Source organism: Parasteatoda tepidariorum, chromosome 9 (genome assembly GCF_043381705.1).
Source record: "Parasteatoda tepidariorum isolate YZ-2023 chromosome 9, CAS_Ptep_4.0, whole genome shotgun sequence".
Classification (NCBI taxonomy): Eukaryota; Metazoa; Arthropoda; class Arachnida; order Araneae; family Theridiidae; genus Parasteatoda; species Parasteatoda tepidariorum.
Window position 1 is genome coordinate 51,456,211 of NC_092212.1, and position 20,514 is coordinate 51,476,724.

The 20,514-nt window shown below is 29.9% G+C and overlaps 1 protein-coding gene across 1 annotated transcript in view; it reads right to left on the reverse strand.

Moving 5' to 3' along the window:
- The window catches only part of LOC107438919 (uncharacterized), a 67,466-nt gene extending 48,322 nt beyond the window's left edge, over positions 1 to 19,144 (reverse strand). Inside the window, exons 1-3 of the mRNA XM_043046557.2 lie at positions 18,809 to 19,144; positions 4,551 to 4,733; positions 2,573 to 2,792 (exon numbers count right to left, since the gene is read on the reverse strand). Of these exons, the coding sequence (XP_042902491.2) occupies positions 2,573 to 2,792; positions 4,551 to 4,733; positions 18,809 to 18,829 (424 nt within the window). The 5' untranslated portion in view covers positions 18,830 to 19,144. The remainder of the gene's footprint in view (positions 1 to 2,572; positions 2,793 to 4,550; positions 4,734 to 18,808) is intronic.
- Positions 19,145 to 20,514: the final 1,370 nt, after the last annotated feature.

Genomic DNA, 20,514 nt, shown 5'->3' on the forward strand with positions numbered 1-20,514 from the left:
CGCTTTATTGACCACACAAGGACAGGTTAATCTTTTTTGCTTTAAGTAATAAAGTTAGTTACTCATAATCTAAACAACAAATGAGAACTATACACATTAACTATAAGTGTAAATAACATGTTTCAGTTAAACTTTAAAAAGCTCGTTAAAAAAAGAATAAGCTTTTTTTAAAAGCATATTTTACTTTTGACCTACATAAATCCTGATGCGTGAGGCTTTGAGAAAAGAGAAAGGTAATGAACACCAGCAAATTATCGGTCATTTTAATTGCTTCATTGTATGAATGAATTACAGGCTTGTTGATTGAATTTCCTGAGGACAAGGTTAAAATTTCCTCTTGAAGGTTGGTTGATGTTGCAATTTTGATCAATCACCAAATTGAATTATATTACTCATTAGTTATCAATTACTTTATGATATAGTTGTTGCTTATTATATCTTTCTCAAAAGATGTTTGTATTTTTAAAAATGAAGACTTAGGGCTCTATTGTGATAGGCCAAACGTTTTTCAAAATAACATTTCTACATCAAATAGTATTATTTCTAGAGTTTAATTATTTCTAGTTCTTAAGTAATATTTCTATATAGGTACTTTAAGACAATGCTCCCCAAACTTTTTATGATCGGGGACCGGTCAAAGTTTGATAATCTTACCTTTTCTCGTAAGGGGAAAGACGTTGATTGTTTATATTTTAGATTCTTTTGATTTTATAATTTTAATTTATTGCATTTAAGCATGCCTTCAAAATAAAATAACAGTTACGTACGCTGGATAGGTGATATGCCTCAACTCCCGACTAACCTCTCTCGTCCATGGAAAGTCATATGAATCAGAGAGAAACACACTACAGTAAATAAAATAGAAATAAGTTAATGTTCCTTGGGCGGTCTGGTACCTTTTGATCCACGAACCAGCACCGGTCCGCTGCCCGTGGTTTGGAGATCGTTACTTAAAAGTATCTGAAATTTCCACTGGTTAAATAGTACGTGGTTTACATGGAGCCCATGGTTTACATGGAAATCGTGCTTTTTTTATTTTTTATTTATTTATTTTTTATTTTTTAAAAATTAAGAATGCTTTTTAAGAGGACGCCATACAGTAAGAGAAATACTTCGTGCCCAATTCAGTTTCACATAGTTTGAAAATTCAAAGTGCAGAAAAAAGGGAATTTAGATTAACCAAGAGTAAACCAAAAAGCTTCTAAAGCTAAAGAATATTATTTAAAATATAAAAATGCAAATATTGTTGATAAGATTGTGGTAGGATTAATATCCCATTGCAAGCTTTCCGCAAATTGTTCGCCTCTTGATATTTTGAGAAAATTTTTCAGCAATGGGATACCTGCAAGTGACGTAGGATGGGTATTTCGATCCTGATTGGTTGTTGAAACGTGGCATTTGCTTACGCGGCATTTGCATAAAAACTGTTCTTTCTATTTCGACTGAGCCAAGTCCGTCAAGTATCATTTCTGTTAAGTGACACATTCCATATTCTTTCACAAAGATTTTAATTTTTTCACTATATATATCTTATTTAGAGCAAAGACAAGCACGAAACCACGTAGAACATAGATAAACTAATTCTGCATCCAAGTTGTCAGGAACACAAAACAAAAAGATATCACGATTACAAGAAAATGCATAAACAAATAATAAATTTAAATTAAGTAAGAGACGCAGGCGAGAAACAATTATATTTTAACAAATTCGATGTACTGTACTGTGCTGTATTAAATTAATTTCACTCTGATTAATATTCTAACCTATATAAAGAAACATAGCTCGGCTTTAACACGCCATCTTGTTCATGAACGATCAGCTGGTGCCGAACACACATTTTTCAATACTTTAAATTTTAAATTAAAGATGTAAGTGAAAGAGAAATTGCCATGAGGAGTTGCTGCTCTGATAATTTCATGAAAATAACAGAAATGTTAAATAAATAACGGATTATTAATTGAATATGAAATTAATTAGCGATTTCGAAAAACATTAGTAGTTAAAAAAACATTCCTACTTCTCAATCTTTCTCATGTACCCTACCTCCTGTGAAAGTTTGTCGTAACATTGTTTCTGACAACAAGAAAAACATTTTCGAAAACAATTTTCCTTTCTGGTATATTCAATTTATTAAAATATAATACTTGATTTATACGAGAACTTTCGCTGTGCCAGTAGATTCTTAAAATATTTAAGTGCGTATGATATGTTATTAAGCATAAATGGAACAAATTTTTAATTAATTTTAATACTTAATTGAAATTTCAGTATTAATGTTCACATATTTATCTATTAAAATTTCGCGTGCCTGCTATGTCTATGAATTTGTTCGTTCGTATGTTTTTGTTTCAAATAATTTCCATCATTAGCTCTTTGAAATACGCTGAATAACTGAAAAAAATCATATGCTTTTCTTTTAAACTTAATATTAGCTTAATAAATATGGACAGATAAACAAAAGCCCTTTTTTCCGAGTGTCAAAATGGTGCTCAAATTTAACAAACCAATCACAATGAGTAGCTTTTTAATAAATTTACTGGCTTGGATATCTATTAAAATAATTTTGATTTACCTTTGACTCCAATGGCTTCTTTACATGAAAATGGTACTCCTAAAAGTGGGGTGTCTTTTGCTATGTCATCCACTGATTTCTTTGAAGTGGACAGAAATTCATCCACTGCTTGAGCTTCTTTTAGTGCTTCATCGTATCTTTCGTCCACAACTGCATTTATGAACGGATGAATTTGTTTTGATCGTTCGATGTAAACTTTCATAACTTCTTCACATGATAACTGAAAAAAAATCTATCCATTTTAATCTTTTTAACAACAATTGCTTATAGTAAATATTCAATAAAGAGTTAAATTGGTGAATGCCAAAATATAAATTGGAGAAGTTTGTTCAAACCTTTTATGACAATTGGTTACTGAGAGGATTTAAATCCAAATTACAAGTTAAAGTAGCAGTTAATTTTAACTGTATTCATGATGTAAATAATTTACAAAGCGGAATAAATTGACTGCAAAAAAATTTACAGACTGGAACTTAGAGTAGAAACTTAACTTAGAGTAGAAACTAATTTTTAATAAAATCCCTGAAATAAAGTTAGTTTACTGGAAGTAATATTGTTCAAAATGGTATGTAAGCTAATGTATATTCGGTATCGATCTTTAATAAATATTTTACTCTGCGAAATAAAATTCGTTAAATGTAAAAAGAATTAAGCCTAAATTGAATAAAACAGATTTGAAACGCATTTTATCCTGATTTGCTCCTCTTGGTCAGTGTGGTTTTTCTTGTTCTGTTTTTTTAAAAATCTTTTTTTCTCTCTCGGCTACTGTGGTTTTTCCTAGTTTTGTTTCTTACCCTTTTCTGTTCTTCGTTGGCACTTTTACGTTTTATATTTTAAATCACTTTTATTTCTTTTCATTCTCGCCTGGCAACTCTTGAAAATGGGTGTCTGTTTTCGAGCGATTGAAACATGTCGACAATTATTTCTAATTTGCAAATTTTTGAAGCGAATGAAGCTTTTAATCAAGTCAAAACTAAATATTAAAGATTCGAGCTTTTTATTCCGTTACAAAACAATTATATTTTCTCATAAAATAAGAGATTTTTTAAGTTGTGAGTTCGATAAACGAATTGTGAATAGTTTTTCATGAAATCTGTCCGTGATAATTATTCTAGAAACTAAAATACCTCAGTTTATATTAAAATTCAACTAATATAAGTAATCAACTAATAAATTATATCGGAGATTAAACTTTATGACAACTAATATTTGTATATATTCTCTAATGGTAAAAAGAAATTGTTCGAAATGAAATTATACAAATTACAATCGATGGAATTAATCTGTTTGAACTAAAGAATTGGGTACTTGCAACTGGAGAAGAAGACTGATACATGGTCACCTGACCTATGACCTCAGCGCCAGCTGATCGTTTACAAACAAAATGGCGTGTTAAAGTCAAATGGCGTGCTACGTTTCTCCTCAAAATTTAGAATGTTAGTTAATGTGAAGTTAATCAAATGCATCGCACATCTTATTTATTGAAATATAATTCTTTCTCGTCTGCGACTTTTACTTAACTTAGATTTATCATTTGTTATGCATTTTATAGTAAAGGTGATATATTTTTGTTTTGTGTACCTGGGAACCTCGATGCATAATAAGTTTGTTTTTGTTCTACGTGGTTTCATGCCTGTTTTGTGTTAAGTAAATTGAAATATAGTAGACGGAGCATAAGTATTTATTAAACATAAAGCATGACTGAGGAAGAATAATGTATTTCTCAGTTGTTTTAAAATGGAATAGTTAGTGTATGTTTATGCGAACCTACTATTCCTGGTTTTGCAAATATAGAATGTGTCGCTTAAGAGAATTGACACACGACAGTCTTGGCTTACTCGAAATGGAATGGAACGAACAGTTGATAACGTAAACAAATGCAGCATTTTAGCAACCAATCAGGATAGAGATATCCACAATACGACGCTTGCAGGTATCTCATTCAAAATTAAAGCTCTTACACAGCAAAAAATTTTACCTGTTTTCGACGAATTTTTTCTGCTAGTTTTGTGGCCGGCATAAGAAGAATTCTATTGTCAATTGGAGGTAGGACTTTTGTTTTACCCATGAAGATTTGGTAAATAAAATCCAAGACATAATCTGATATAGGCCATGTCAGAGTCAGTATGACTCTCACGAAGTCTGACCAAAACTGAACTATCTAGAATTAGAAAAAAGAAGAAAATATATGTTTTAGAAGCATTTAAAAACATTTTATCATCTTAAGACATGTAGGCAGTAGCACATAAATATGTAAGATACAATATTCGGAACTTCAGTCATAAGAATTTTTATTCACTTATTTCCAGAGAGAAAACTAATTTTTTTACAAGAATGGATAAATAATCAATATTTAAAGCAAAAAAATAAAATGAAAAAACATTTATGAAAAAGGCATTTAAAATTTCCACGGCTTTCGTACCAATTGGAACTATTTTAAGTTTATAAACAAAAATGACCCCCCAAAAAGATTTCTCAAAATTGAGCAAACATTTTTCGAAATAGATCTGAAACTAATGTAATTGAATTTAAAAACACCATATTCTAATTATTGAGAATAGTAACTCGCTCAAATATGATGTTGTAATGTATATGCTGTTTAAATTTTGAGCATAATACTGCTCTCAATAATGAGAGCATGGAGTTTTCAAAATCGATTATATTTGCCTTGGAGCTATTTTTTTTTGAGAAACCTTTTGTTTCAGTGCACACAGTTAGATTTTTTACTCCAAAACTGCGGTAAAAAATCGGTAACAAACTTTTTATCCAAATGAGCAAACAGTTTATAGTTAGGAACGTTTATTCACCTTCTTTGAAACCAATTACAATAGGTATGGTTAAAAAAACCTTGAATTCAAAATTATACGGTTTTGCAATTATTTACAACTAGCATGGTTTTGAAACGGTAGAAATGAAGTTTAATTGGATATTGGAGTTCTGTTATGTTAGGCAATGATTAATGGAGTTAGGAGGAGTTAGTGGTTAAGTTATGTTTTGTCCTGTTGAAAAGAAAAATTTATAAGACTGACCACTCTTTCAAAAAAAGAGTTGATTTATTTTTATTTATTTTAATTATCACTAAATGCGATTTCAAAGTTTTATTTTTAATTAGACGGAGCTACATGAGAGCCGTCTGTTATTGTGGAAGTTACAAAATCTTCTGCCGGTTGGGGCGCTGACGCGCATGAGCGCCAACACCTGTGAACCATGGAATGCTGTCTAATTAGTTCGCCTGGTGGTGCCATCTATTGTGAGAGATAAGAAATACAAGACATTTTTGTGTTAAGCAGTTCTGGTGTGCTGTCACCTATGCATGAATGAAAGTTTCGTTTTTCAATAGTCTAGAGCAGGGATGGCGAACCAATGGCACGCGTGCCATTTATGGCACGCCACACAATATTTTGGGCACGCCACCGATCACAATTGTTATCGCACTCTGAATTGTTATTACACAAATGTCACACACTATGAGGCATATGTAACAATTAAATTAAAATTCACAAAAAACAAACAAAATAATAAGCAATTATTAATAAAAAAATAAACAATTAATGCTAAAAGAACAATTAATAACCATAAAAAACAAGCTAACAATAAATAACTAGCAAAAAATCAACAGTCCTGCTTAAACTAATATTTTACAACCTAATATAAGTTATTTGTCATTTAATCTGCAATAATTGAAGTCCTACAGATGCTACTTTAAGTTGAATTACGCGTATAACTGAGACATTGCAAAATGCATTTTCTTTTCAATGTAAATAAAGAGTTTTGAGTTTATAGTATTAAGTATTATTATTTTCCCAATAATCATGAAGTCAAAATTATTTGACGGCACGTCTGTGATTTTATTAAACAATTTTTTAGAAAAAATGGCACGTTGGTGTATAAAGGTTCGCCACCCCTGGTCTAGAGTATCCAGTTGACGAGGGCAGGACACTGTAAAGTCCTTTGATGTTGAAGGAATGGAGGAAATATTGTGGTATTAAATCTGGTATTCGAACCCCCGTTCAACCGGTCTTAAGATTGACAGATTAGTCCTCTCGGCTGAAGTATGCACTGAACTGCAAGGAATTAAGTGACTTCACAAGGTATTCACTTTCTTATTACTCTACGTCAGTGTTTCCCAAAGTGTGGTACGCGTACCCCCATGGGAACGGGAACAGTTTAGCTGGGGTACGCGTTCTTATGCGAAATATCTTACAACAAACGAAAATTTCAGAAAATTTTATTTGAAAACAAAGCTAGCCATGAAAATTTACCATTACGCATTTTTCTATTGGCTATTTTTTGCAGAGTTAACAGTTAATAATTAGTGGGGTCAACAGCCAGTTGAGATTTTTAACTTTTGTGCAATTTCTTATAGTAAAAAACACATTCATTTTTTAATTAGTGGTACACAGCGTTACGAAAAATTTAGAAAAGGTACAGAAAAGTCATAAGTTTGGGAAACACTGCTCTACGTTTATTAGATATTTGCATATTAATTCTTAATCCTTATCACATGGGTTAGCCTCCAGTTTTCAATAGTCAATAAACGACTTTTCTCACAGTTACCATCTTTTTATAGTTATTTGTCTTTTTCGGTTGAATATCGTAAAATAACAATTAAATTAATTGTTTTTTAACTATTTTTTTCTTAGAAATTTCTAACTGTGTAGAGTGACTTGCATGATATATTTTACTATAAATTTAACAGCAAATAATTTTTGAACTCGAACGTCAATTTTTTTTATTTCATCGTAATCCCTGTACACTTTTCTACACGCCATCGTAATTTCAGAGTTTTAAGGATTGCAGTTTTTGCGCAGCGAAGCAAAATGAAAAGTTAAGTTGAACCCTCTAAACAGCGGTTCATAAGATTTCCTATAGAGAAGTTTTCTTGCATATATTTTTATTTATTTATTACCTCACGAGATATTTGGTAGAAACTTGGACAAGACAGTACACATAGAATTTTTTTTTTTTTAATGTTATGTCCATTTTTATTTAGTATCTAAACATATTGTTTATTTTGCAAATATTTTTTAAAATGGTATTTTTTCAATTAAAGGCTATGGAACTACACTATTTGGAAGAAAGTGACGGGACACGACACTATAACGACATAAACCCATATTTATCAAAATTAATAGGAGGTAGGGCCTCCTTTGGCTGCGATCACAGCTGCAACCCTTCTGGGCATGCTTTCCACTAAATTAGCCATAGTGGCAAGAGGAATTTCCTTCCAAATGTTTAACAGGAAGTTCCATAGTTCATGCTTGCTTTTGGGGAGTGGGGTGCAGGCCCTCAACCGACGGTCCAATTCGTCCCAGAGATGTTCAATTGGGTTAAGATCAGGGCTCTGCGCCGGCCACTCCATGCGTTTAACGTTGTTGTTCACATACCAATCAAGAGTCCTCCTTGCAACTTGGGATCTTGCGTTGTCGTCTTGATACAAGCAATCATCCATACCGTACATTGCCCGCATGGTAGGAAGGACATGGTTGTCGAGAATATCACAGTATCCATCGGCATTCATCATACCATCAACCTTCACCAGTGGGCCAGCGCCATACCAGGAGAAACAGGCCCATACCATCAATCCTCCTCCACCAAACTTTACAGTTGTCGCGTCACTTTCTTCCAGATAGTGTAGTTTTAACACGGGATTTCAAAAACTATTCTTCTTGTCAATGTTAAATGGATATCCTAAAAATTGTTGGGATTAAGCGTGCTTAATCCATTGTTATTACTCATGGCTGGATTTTTTATTACAGTATTAGTTTCTTATCGATTTTAATTTTTGTTCTTGTTTGTAGTTTCATTTGATTAATTTTATTGCATTTTTTTGTCTTTCTAGGCACATAAAGTAAATCAAAGACATTTTATTGCTTTTATTTTAGTAGTTTGTTAATTGTTAATAACGAGCAGCGATAAACAGTCATTTTGTCGGACTAGGGTTCGATCCCCAGTGAAGGCTTGATGCCCACCCTGCTACAAATAAAATAGTTGCAGATAGTCTAAAAAGTAAATGTGGCTTGTACGCAATGCTGACAATGTTACTTCAATCATGTTGTTGGAGGGGAACTTTATCTTTCATGAGCACCTGGCCCACAATGGTCTGTTGCTGAAATACTTTACTTTATCTCAAAATATTATAATTGAAGTTTATACAAGAAGAAAAAAAATAGAGTCAAAATTACTAGAAAATGGCAATATTTACCGCATTTCTTGCAGTAGGAGAACATCAAAATATACCGGCACCCAGGAAGAATCATTCGTAAAACTAATTTTATCGTAAAATCCCTTTTCACCGTTAAAATTGTATTCCGAATATTTTACAGTAATAATTATTTACTTATAGTGATTCAGTGATTTTACAATAAATAGCATTTCCTCAACAGCCCGTTGTGGGCCAATGCTATTTGTTTCTTGCTATATGGGAACACCAGAATGCTCGGTAAATTTTAATGGGGCGTTTTGGTAATTAATTTGGTAAAAATATGGTCTATACAAAGCGATAAAATTATCAAATGCGATTATTTGATCATGATATCGTAGTGCAGGGCATAAAAATAATTTATTTGGTTAGATTTTATATTCAATTTGGTACATTTTACTAAATTTGTGGTTATAAGAACTATAATTTTAAAAACCAGAATTTCTGGAAAACCATTACCATATGAACGGAAAAATTACCAAATGAGTTTTTTAAATACCTCATATTTTGCTATTACTAAGCAGAAATAGGTTTTTTATATCATAAATGTCACTACCATTTATTACGGTAATTTGACCAAAATTTGTTTCTTCGTGTGCAACAATTGTTAGAGCAAGAAAATTTAGGCTTCTTTCAAGACTATTTTCCCAGAGTAGCAATGAAAAAGAATTTTTTAAAAAAGAAAATGCATGTTTATTGGCAAATTTTACTAAAAAAACAAGTTTTCCATAAAATATTCAATTATCAAGTGTTTCTTTAAGTAAACTCAAAGCAAAAATTAAAGCAAATCTTCACTTCACTTAAATTTTAACTATTTGATACTTCTTTTCCTCTGATTTGCACCAGAAATTTCAAGATAAATTATAAATTTTGTCAATATTTAGTTTTTTATAAGTTCCCAGAAAAAAAATTCAACTATTACTTTATCCACTTTAAAAATTATTATTAATATTTCTTTAGAATTATAGCATGAATTTTGTGTCTTAATTTCATGAAAATTGGGAAAGAGAATGTAAAAAAGAATGAATCAACTTAAAACTAAGAAGAAATGCTATTTTTTTTAAATATTTTCCGTTGCTTTGTTAATACAACTCACAATACAAATGATAATATAAACGTATCTAATTAGTTTTAATTCTTAAAGGTTCGGAAGTATTTCAAGTTTTCCGGCGAGGTAAAATTATGATAATTAATTTTGATTAGATGACTAGTAAACTTTAAATTAATTGTTAATATGACAACAATAAGAGGGATAAAAATAATAAATTAATTTTTGCCGCCTTATAGGTCACATTGGACCATATAAGTTAAAGTGCATGCCGCTCATATAACATCATCGGTCTCTCAAGAGTTAAGTATTTATTTCAATGAATCGCCGAAAAAGGTAAAACAATATCGATAATATATAGTTTTAAATGAAAAAACACTAAACACAATAAAGTCGCTTTCTATTCAATTTTTACATTTTAAGATAAAAATAATAAAATACATGTTATAACATTACATTAAGCATATTTAGTTTCTATTGACTAAATCAGTTTTTCCCATTTTTTTTTATTCGAACCCTGAATGATCGAGTTTTTTTTGGCGACACCAAGGCAAAAAAAATGTTCATTAGTGGTGAATACACTATAAAAAATTACGAATCAAATAACAGTAAAAAGTACCGGAACCCTGAATAAATCATTCGTGAAATTAACTTTATCGTAAAATTCAGTTTCGCCGTTAAACTTTTGTTCCGTATATTTTGCAGCAATAATTATTTAACTTCAATGATTTCACAATGAATAGCATTTCCGCAACAGCCCGTTGTGGGCCAGGGGAATCATGGAGGTTAAGGTTCCAATGGCATGAATGTGGCAATGTGGTCAGCTCTGGTCACACCACCTTTACTTCCCAGACAGGCTGGTACCCATCGATCTAAAGCTGAGTGGACTTGAAGCCGCCTCTGGGGATCGAACCCCAGTTCGTCACAATGACAGTTCAGTGCTTTAACTAAACAGCTATCGTAACTACGATAAATATTGTAAAAATTACGGTATATCAGCTTTTTTCTCGTAAAATTTATCGGCATTCTGGGAACCGATACATTTTACCGTAATTTTATCCGAAATTTTTTACAGTGTACACTAAACAAAAAAAAAAAATAATGATTTTTAAACTATTTTATCTGAGGAATGAGATATTTAATATTATTAATTTGGTGTTGGTGCATGCATATTCTGAACATGAATACAATAAGCCAAATTTTAGCTTTGAAAAAACATCTTTTTATAAAAGTTGAGAATAGTTATAAGAGAAACGTTATTTATTCTTGAATTTAGTTATTTTATTTTGAATTGAAAAGTTTGAAAAAAATATATATTGAATTTTTTTATGAATACATATCCTTTCAATATTTTATTCTATCTATTTTTGTTGAATAAAATATATTTTGTTTAAATTTAGCTGTTTTTTTTCATTGTCATTTTATATAAATAAGTTCATATATAGGCAACTGAAACTAAGTATTATTGATTGAATCTAAATACAATTATTATTAGTTAAAAAATCCAAACTTTCGGAACCTAAATTCTAACCTGCAATCCTAGGTTTCCACGGAACACCTTTCATAAGGTTAAAATGACCAACAGAATGAATCATGAAACTCTTAAAAATATTCAATATGTTATTATTATTGTTTATATTGCGTTGTTTTAGAGAGATAATAGGAAAAGAATCTGAGCTTCACTAGCGTAACAATAATATTAAAACATTTCTTACTAAAACGAGGAAAATAAGTTAATCATAACCCATCGAATAGGTTAAATAAGTTCATATAAACAACTAAAACTAAGGATTATTGATTGAATCTAAATATGATTATTATTGGTTAAAAAATCCTAACTTTTTGAACCTAAATCCTAACCTGTAATCCTAGGGTTCCACGGAAGTCCTTTCATACGATTAAAATGACCAACAGAATGAATCATGGAACTCTTAAAAAATATTCAATATTTTATTATTATTTTTTATATTGCGTTGTTTTACAAAGATAATAGAAAAAGAATCTGAGCTTCATTAGCGTAACAATAATATTAAAGCAATTCTTGCTAAAATGAGGAAAATAAGTTAATCATAACCCATCGAATCGGTTAAATAAGTTCATATAAACAACTGAAACTAAGGATTATTGATTGAATCTAAATATGATTATTATTGATTAAAAAATCCTAACTTTTGGAACCTAAATCCTAACCTGTAATCCTAGGGTTCCACGGAACTCCTATCATACGGTTAAAGTGGCCAACAGAATGAATCATGGAACTCTTGAAAAAATTCAATATTTTTTTTTATTTTTTACATTGCGTTGTTATAGCGTTCTTAGCTTAACAATAATATTAAAACATTTCTAACTAAAATGAGAAAAATTTATATTGTAACCTAATGTGAAATATTTTAAGTGTTTAAATAAATAAATTATTCCTTCTTTTTCCATTCAAATAATAACAAAATATAATATTTCTATACTATCAAAATCACTAGAATGGATTAGAAAACTTACAAATTTCAAACGTTTTCAAAATTATTTTTCATATATTGATATGTTTTAATATTTTACTGTAAAAAGTTAATTGGAAAAAGAAACTAAACATACCTAGATTAATAATAACACTAAATAAAATTACAATGAAATATCAAACATAGCGATAAAGTCTTTTCTATTTTTTGAATGAATTTCTTACCTTTGCCATGTTACAAATAATGCTCTTACTATTGTAGTTAGCTTCATTTGAAGTACAATGTTACTGCTAAACAAGGATTGATTCGCGTTTTTGCCGTTCATTGAGAAAGACATATTTTACAACAATTTAACAAATGACCTACGGTTAAAGTTAACGGTGTGTCGTAAGAGGAACTCTAATTGTATATTTGGAATCAGGTATTCGCAAACACAGTAGTGTCAGTAATTGTGAAACATCGCGTGAAGTTGAGTACTGTGACAGGTGTTTTCCTTCTTTTGATTTCCATTTTTGTCTTTTTTTCGATCATTAAAGTCAAGTTTTTTAAGGTTATTACTCGGCCACTCTTCGGAAAGTGCGAACACGTTTGGAAATTTCAATAATTCTATAGGCTATTTTTTTTGTGCATAAATTGGTTCTACATTTAAAAGAAGAAAAAAATTCTGAACAAGTTTTTTGTTTAACGTATACTTTACTGAGCTAATTGAATTCTTTTTTAAAATTAGCTTTGCAAATTGACAAAAATGTAACTTTCATGTGAGCGAACCAAATCATTCCTACTTTTGAATTCATTATCGACTTATAACGATCTTTATTTCTTACTGTTAACGATATTATTCTTATTTATAACAATCTGGCTTAAACGATATTTTTATCCTCTTTAATAAATTGTTGCTAAAACGGACTTTTATTGTACTTTAATGTCAACAATATTTTAAAAGGAAAATGGCTATTAAGTCAGGATTAAACATTTTATTGATCAAAAAATATAAATGAAAAGAAAAAAGAACAATTTATATCCTTGCAAGAGAATCAAGTCGTTTTGAGTTAAGTTATTATTTAAATTAATCAGATTTATAAGTTTGCAATGTAATTTTTGAGCATCACGTGCAAGGATGTAACAGAACTATAGTAATGTTAGGATTCTCAATTAATTTATCATATAATTGTTAAGCATCTTATACTGTTACGTTCTGCTTGTTTTTTTTGCTATCTATCTATATGTTTCAGGCTTGGAATGTTAAAAGCCTTACAAAGTTGCCTCAATCGTACCTAATATGCATTCCTAAATCGTGCCGTTATGATTTAATAACAACGTATCAACTTCAACTACTGAACAGGTTGTTTCATGCCATTTAACACGTTCACGCCGGGTGTTGCGCTTGAAAGCGAGACGGAAAAGAGAAAATACTGGTAGAAGAACTATTTCAATATTAGATAATATTCGGGAGGAGTTAATCTATTCTCAACAATAACAATTCACTGTAAGGAAATTTATCACGGCGAAGAAGCAATTCAATATAAAAATTGCACCCGTTAAAAATAATTGGTAGTTATGGATTTTTATTATTCCCGGAAAAAAAAACTAAAAATTGAAATTTATTGGTTACCAGTTTTTACTCCTGTGCGCCGCCCGATGAGACAATCTAGCGTGACCCACCGGTGGGTCACCCCGGCGTGAACGTGTTAAACTGCACTTTAAATGTCGAAAAGTGACTTAGAGCTATTTCTAATTTTTAACCATTATCAAATCTCTCATCTCGTTAGTGAGACTTGTAATAAGACTGCTAAACCTTAAGAATAGTGTTTAAAATGAATAAACTATTCTTCGATATAAATTTTTAATTAAACTTATTTTTTTGTCGGAGAAAAATCTCAATTTATGCGTGAATCAATCAGATAGATACGAAATTATTCCAGTAAATTTAATAAAATTTAATATTCTTATGATGGGATTAATTTCCCTTATTCCAAAGAAGGAGAAAGTGGCGAAAAATATTTAAGTGATGAGCCTTCTAGTTATTTAAGTAGTGATGTAGTAATTATTGGTTAGTAATGTGATTTGATAGACCAGTTTGTCCTAGCGGCTTCATTGTTGAAAGCTTTATCCGAACCAATTTTCCATTTCTAAAGAATTAAAAAAGAAAGTTTATTGATCCCCCACCCCCTAAAAAAAGTAACGCAGTCTTAAAAAGTTAAACTTGAACTCTGGTGATCAAAATCATGGACACTGTCGGAATTTTTTATGTTTTTTAATTTTGTGCGCTTATAGAAAATCTCACGTTTCACAAAATGAAAATCTCGTTGATATCAATTTAAAGAGAATTTAATACTGAATTCTATCAAAAATCAAACGTGAAACGTAACATTTTCTGTAAAGATACCAAATTAAAAAGCATAAACATATAAATATTTCCAAAAGTATCCAGAATTTTCACCACTGGAAAACTGTTACTATACTTGTAACAGTTCAAAAGTTCAATCACATTTTTTATTCTGCTATTAAGTGCTTGTTTTATGTTACGCATGGTCTGCTTATTCACTTAATCATAAATACTCAATATTTTATGAGGATGGTATTTTTTAAGGAACAGGTAGAAAGGATTAGGTAACCCGTTTCTAAATTGCACAATTTGCAGACCCTATGAAAATAATTAATTTTCAGTACGTACAGCCTAAATATTAATTCTTAAAAAATATATATATATGTGGCAAAAGGAATATATTTCATGATTAAAATATTTCAAATGTCAGTGATCTGAGACTGAATAGAGTTTAAACGTGAAAATTGGTATGATTTAGGAAACTTTTCTTCACATGCTGTGGAAATTTAAAGTTTAGCGTATGAAAATAGAAGAAGTTCTTATGTTTGATAATATTGATAACATTATATCGATGCACGTATCAGTAAGCAAAGTCTGGATCTAGCTGTTTATATGAGCTTCGTTTATAGGACGAAGTATTCACACGTGTCTATACAATACAGACTGTTTCTGTAAAAAATGAAGGAAATAAAAAAAATGTAAAATTTTTCTGTGGTGTTCATCTATACACTACAGTGAAATAATTTTGTGTAAAATTTACTGCATTTGTGCAAAAATCTAAGAACACCTATTCTTTAAACTGAAATTATCACTCATTTAAATATCAGATTTATTTTTCTATAAAAATATTCTTTCCTTTTTATTTCTGCACAATTTAAAAATTTATAATTTTAGTAAATTTGGCATTTTAGCAAGATTTAAAATTTAAATGCGAGATCAGTGGCGCACGCAAGGGAGGGGTTTAGGGGTTTAAACACCCCCCTTGAGCTCAGACAAAATGGCAAAAATAAAAATTTTAGTAGAAATTATGCGGGCTATTATTTTTTAAGACTATATATTTTTATTTGCCTTATGCCTACTTTTTTTTCTCACGGTATTTCTCAGAATACTGAAAAAACATTTACTATAATAGGGTTGTACTTTTGAAACCAAATTCACGTGATACTGTTACGGACTGGTTCCTTTCTGTCCTGCCAGTATAGTTTTCGAGACTGGCTGTCATTCGCGAGGTCTTTACGCGATGATTCTGGAATCCTAGACGTTCTGTCGTCTTTGAGACAATTCGAGAATTTTGGAGATGCGGTGAAAAATTATATAAAAGGGGGAACGGAGTACAGTGGAGTTAGTTAGTCAGACTAAGAGTTATCTCTGCCGCTTGTCTTTCGGAGCTTGTCGCTAAATCTGTTTTGATTTATCTCAACAAAAAGTTCATTCAATCGCCGAACCCGTCGTCGCCACTATTTCGACTAGTGAAGAAATCAGTAACAATACCATTGGAGATACTGTGCTCGTTGAAGTTATTCATTCCAGCTCGAAACTTTGAGATCGTAGCATAGCGGATATTTCTGTGCCAATATATATATATATTTGCTGTTCTTGGATCTTTAGGATTTAACAATTTTTAACACAAGAATTTAGCAATTTTTAATTATTTTGAGAAAAAATCACGATCTGAAATTAGTGAGGTGACAGCATCTAGTACCAATGTAAGTTTTTCTGTTGTACAGAAATGTGATACTTCCGTTGAAGAAAACGTTTCTAGCATAACAAAATCTGATGAATGTGAAAGTGGCCCTCAAAGTGTTACTTTCCACCCGTATGACACTGGACTTTTTTCAGAAGATATTACATTATGTTCTTAAACTTAAAAAATCAATTCAAAATTTAACTAAACAATGTTGTCTAAATAAAAAGTCAAAATTTTCTAGCTGTCTAAATTAGGGAAATAACAGTGCTTTATTACAGATTTGAATTTCTTATAGTAGTTTCAGAAAATTATGAACACCCCCCTTGAAAAAATTCTGCGTACGCCACTGGTCTGGATCTAACTGTTTATATGAGCTTCGTTTATAAGACGAAGTATTCGCACGTGTCAATACATCACAGTCTGTTTTTGTAAAAAAAAAAAAGGGGAATAAAAAAATTTAAAATTTTTCAGTGGTGTTCTTCTATACACTACTGTAAAATAATTTTGTGTAAAATTTACTGTATCCGTGCAATATCTAAGAACACCTATTATTTCAGCTGAAATTATCTCTCATTTAAATATCAGATATATTTTTCTGTAAAAAAATATTCTTCCCTTTTTATTTTTGCACAATTTAAAAATTTATAATTTTAGTAAGTTTAGCAATTTAGTAATTTTAGCAAGAATTAAAATTTAAATGCGAAATAGTATATAATTATTGATTTAAACGGCTCCAAAAGCTTTAAAATGGGATTTGTATTGCTCTCAAATCACTGAACTGGTGCTCTACATTGCAAAAACTTCTGGATCAAATTATTTTTGGGTACATCATCCGTAATATCTATTTTTCTCGTAGAATATTATAAGAAGTATCGGCGCCCTGAGTGCCGGTACTTTTTACCATAATATGATATATTTTTTGCAGTGCAGATTGCTTCAAAATCAATGAAAGTTTCAACCAATTTGTAACACATACAAAATCATAAACTTAAAAAGACTCAGTTTCCAATTGAAATACCAGATAGAAGGAAATTCATGATTTAATGTCTCTAAAATGGTATTCGGAATTTCTCCAAAAACACTTACGTAATTGGTGCCCTGAATAGTTCCAAATTACAGAGATTGCACAGTTTGTCACTGATGATCTCTTACGGACAACAAAATTCGATACAGTTGTCTGGACCAGAGGGTTTCAAATAGGGTTCCACAGTACCATAGGATTTCGTGAAGGAGTTATAAGGGATTCTGTTAATTAGGAATGTTTTTAAACAGTATTTTTTAACGATTTTGAAACCTTTTGTAATTATTAACGGAAACTTTTAGATTCAGTTAAAAATCCATTATTCATCTTGTATTTTAGTTGTCTCCATGAAATTATTCATGGTAAAATACCAGTAAAAAAGACGTGACAATATTTAAAGAAATTTTTTTTTTGGAATAACAATATATGGAATGGAAATTAATTGCAGAAATTATTATTTTTAAAAAATTAAGCTATCATTTCCCATAAACCTCTTCAAATCGAATTTCTTAATATAAAAATATGTTTCGCTAATAACCATTTTTAGTACTTCTAGCAGTTCTTGTTTTTAAGTTTTCATTCAATCGAAAACCATAATTCGGCTTATTAAGTTTCATCTTATGGATAGACACCAAAAACAAATTCATTACTAGAGTATATTCAGCTTTTAGACTGTGAATTAAACGGTCGGATATAAAACATAATTTAAGATACATAACAAAAACGTAATGGTATAACGAAGAAAAAATCTTCAGTCCTCTTATTGTTATTTTATTACCGTCGTTGAACAGCCGAACCAATTTTGAATTTACGTCTATTATGTTCAATTCCGTAACCTTGAAATTTAGAATCCAATCCAGAAGACAAGGAAACTCTTGAATCAAGTATTGGGAGAAATTTGCTTTCGTGGGGGACTTTTCGATGGCACTAACCTGCATTTGCTTTTTATGGAGGGAAAAAACACGAAAACCACCCATGGTTAGCCTGGCAGCAAGGAGACTTTAACCCATGATCCTTCTACCACTGAGGATATTTCACGTCAACACTGTAGTCAGCGCGAGCCGGGTGCGGGATTTGTATCAACCAACCCTCTCAATCCTCCGATTAAATATTTTCAAAATATCATAAACTTTCATTGGTTAATAAGTTTACAATTGTCCTTATATACTTTATTTACATTATACCTTTAAAAAAACAGATCATTTAGGGTTCCATTGCCGAAAAAAATTGGAAACTGTTGGTATAATTAACTAGCTAAATTGCAAATAGTAAATGAAAAGAATATTATATGAGTATTTTAAAGTGTGAAAAATATTCGTAATGATATTTCAAAGATTTCATTGATGTTATCCTTCCATAAAACATGAGTCAACGCTATATTATTATTTTTTTATTGGACTAAACATATTTTCCCAATATTCAAGTATGCAAATATTTAATGTTTTGAGAATTTTAACAAACATTAAAATATGCAAAATAATAATAAAAAGCAAACTTACTTTCGTTCCTATGCTAGCCATTTTATCGGTATCCAATTACTATAATTTCACCCGTAAAAGTCATCACAGAAAATGAAAGGAAAGGCTTGTTTGCGTCCTCATTCTTGGTTATAAATTAGACCTGAATTTGACCTGAAGAAGGCGGGGAATTGAAGTAATTATGCCAAAAGCGTCTTATTAAAGTATTTGACCTTTGAGTAGTTTTAAAAGTTAATTTAACTTAGTAAAGTTAAGGGATTAGATTTACAGTAATATTTAATATTTAAAGATGGATTAAAATATTTTCATTGCGGCTATCCTCAGAACGTTTGACCTTCTTCGATCCGGTTTTGTTGCTTCACTTGATAATGTTTAAAAAAACAACAAAAAAACTTTTTTCTTCTCTTTTTACTGACAACAAAGGAAAAATTTGTAAAAAATACATCAATCAGTTTTCTTTATAGTTTGACGAAGCATCACTCTTCAAAATCCAAAATTATTAAAAATTGAAAAATTACGATGTTTAATTTCCTTCAAAAGACTTTATACCTGTTAGGAATACTAACTAAGCATATTGGAGGACAGTAAATTTGAGTTATTTTTAAATTACTAATAAATAACAAATTATTAACTATTCTTAAAAGTAGAATCATTGCACGAGTAAAAATTATGTATATTATTGGAGTAGTGGCCGTTGAATTTGCAACACTTGCCACTCCAACATTGTTTATTTGAAGTTTCTTTCCTTTAGCTATTAAATTATTAAGTAATATTTCATACTTAGTTGTAACATCAAAGTTAAGAAGTTGCGTGATATATTATCTAATTATTTTTCGAAAGATTAAGTTTTTTTTTCAATATTTGGATGTTGATAAGATTTTATACTTTTTTTAAAAATATAAATGTAGCAAAAACGTCACGTGTCCAGTAATTGCGCAACAGAAAATGTTATACATTGAATTTTTAATTTTTTAAAATTTATTTTGAGTAAAAATATAAATATATGTTTCAATACTTTTCGCCATTAATTGCGTTAAAAAGTTTCTAAAGTTACAATTTTACCCTTTTCTAAAAAAAAAAGTTTTTCAAAAGATGAAAAATCATTAATTTCGTTATAGCATTTAATTCAGTTACTAGTAACTGTTTATGATATGTATTGCTTTAAAATTTTGCAGATAACGCTGACAAAATGATTCTATAAAATTATATTTAAAATATTAATATCATTTAAAATTTAACAAAATAAAAATAATTAAATTAAATAAAGAATATTATAATTATTATATATTAAAATGAGCAAAAGTATATGTTTTACTTAAATCTCGGTACTTAATATTTATTTTGTTATTTAAAATGTATCTCGCTGGTCACGTTACAGTGTTATACCATAAAAATCATTACCATTTTATATTTTTAAAGAACTGTTTTTTTTGTTGTAAATATTATGCACAAAATAAAGTAATTTAAAAATTATTACTTTTCTATTAATATTGTATTGCTGTAAATATTTTCTTAATTAATAAATATTGCTATGAAATTATTATTATTTTATAACAAAAATACAATAAGAACTTGACTTTTTAAAAATAGTCATTATTTTTTTAAATTCATTTTGCTAATCGACTATATAATAATTACGATTTTTTGAAAAAGAAAATTCGGCTAAGTAGTTAGCATTTCCACGGAGAGTTTTATTATAATTTAGTTTCAAAAGGTAGAAAGTAATT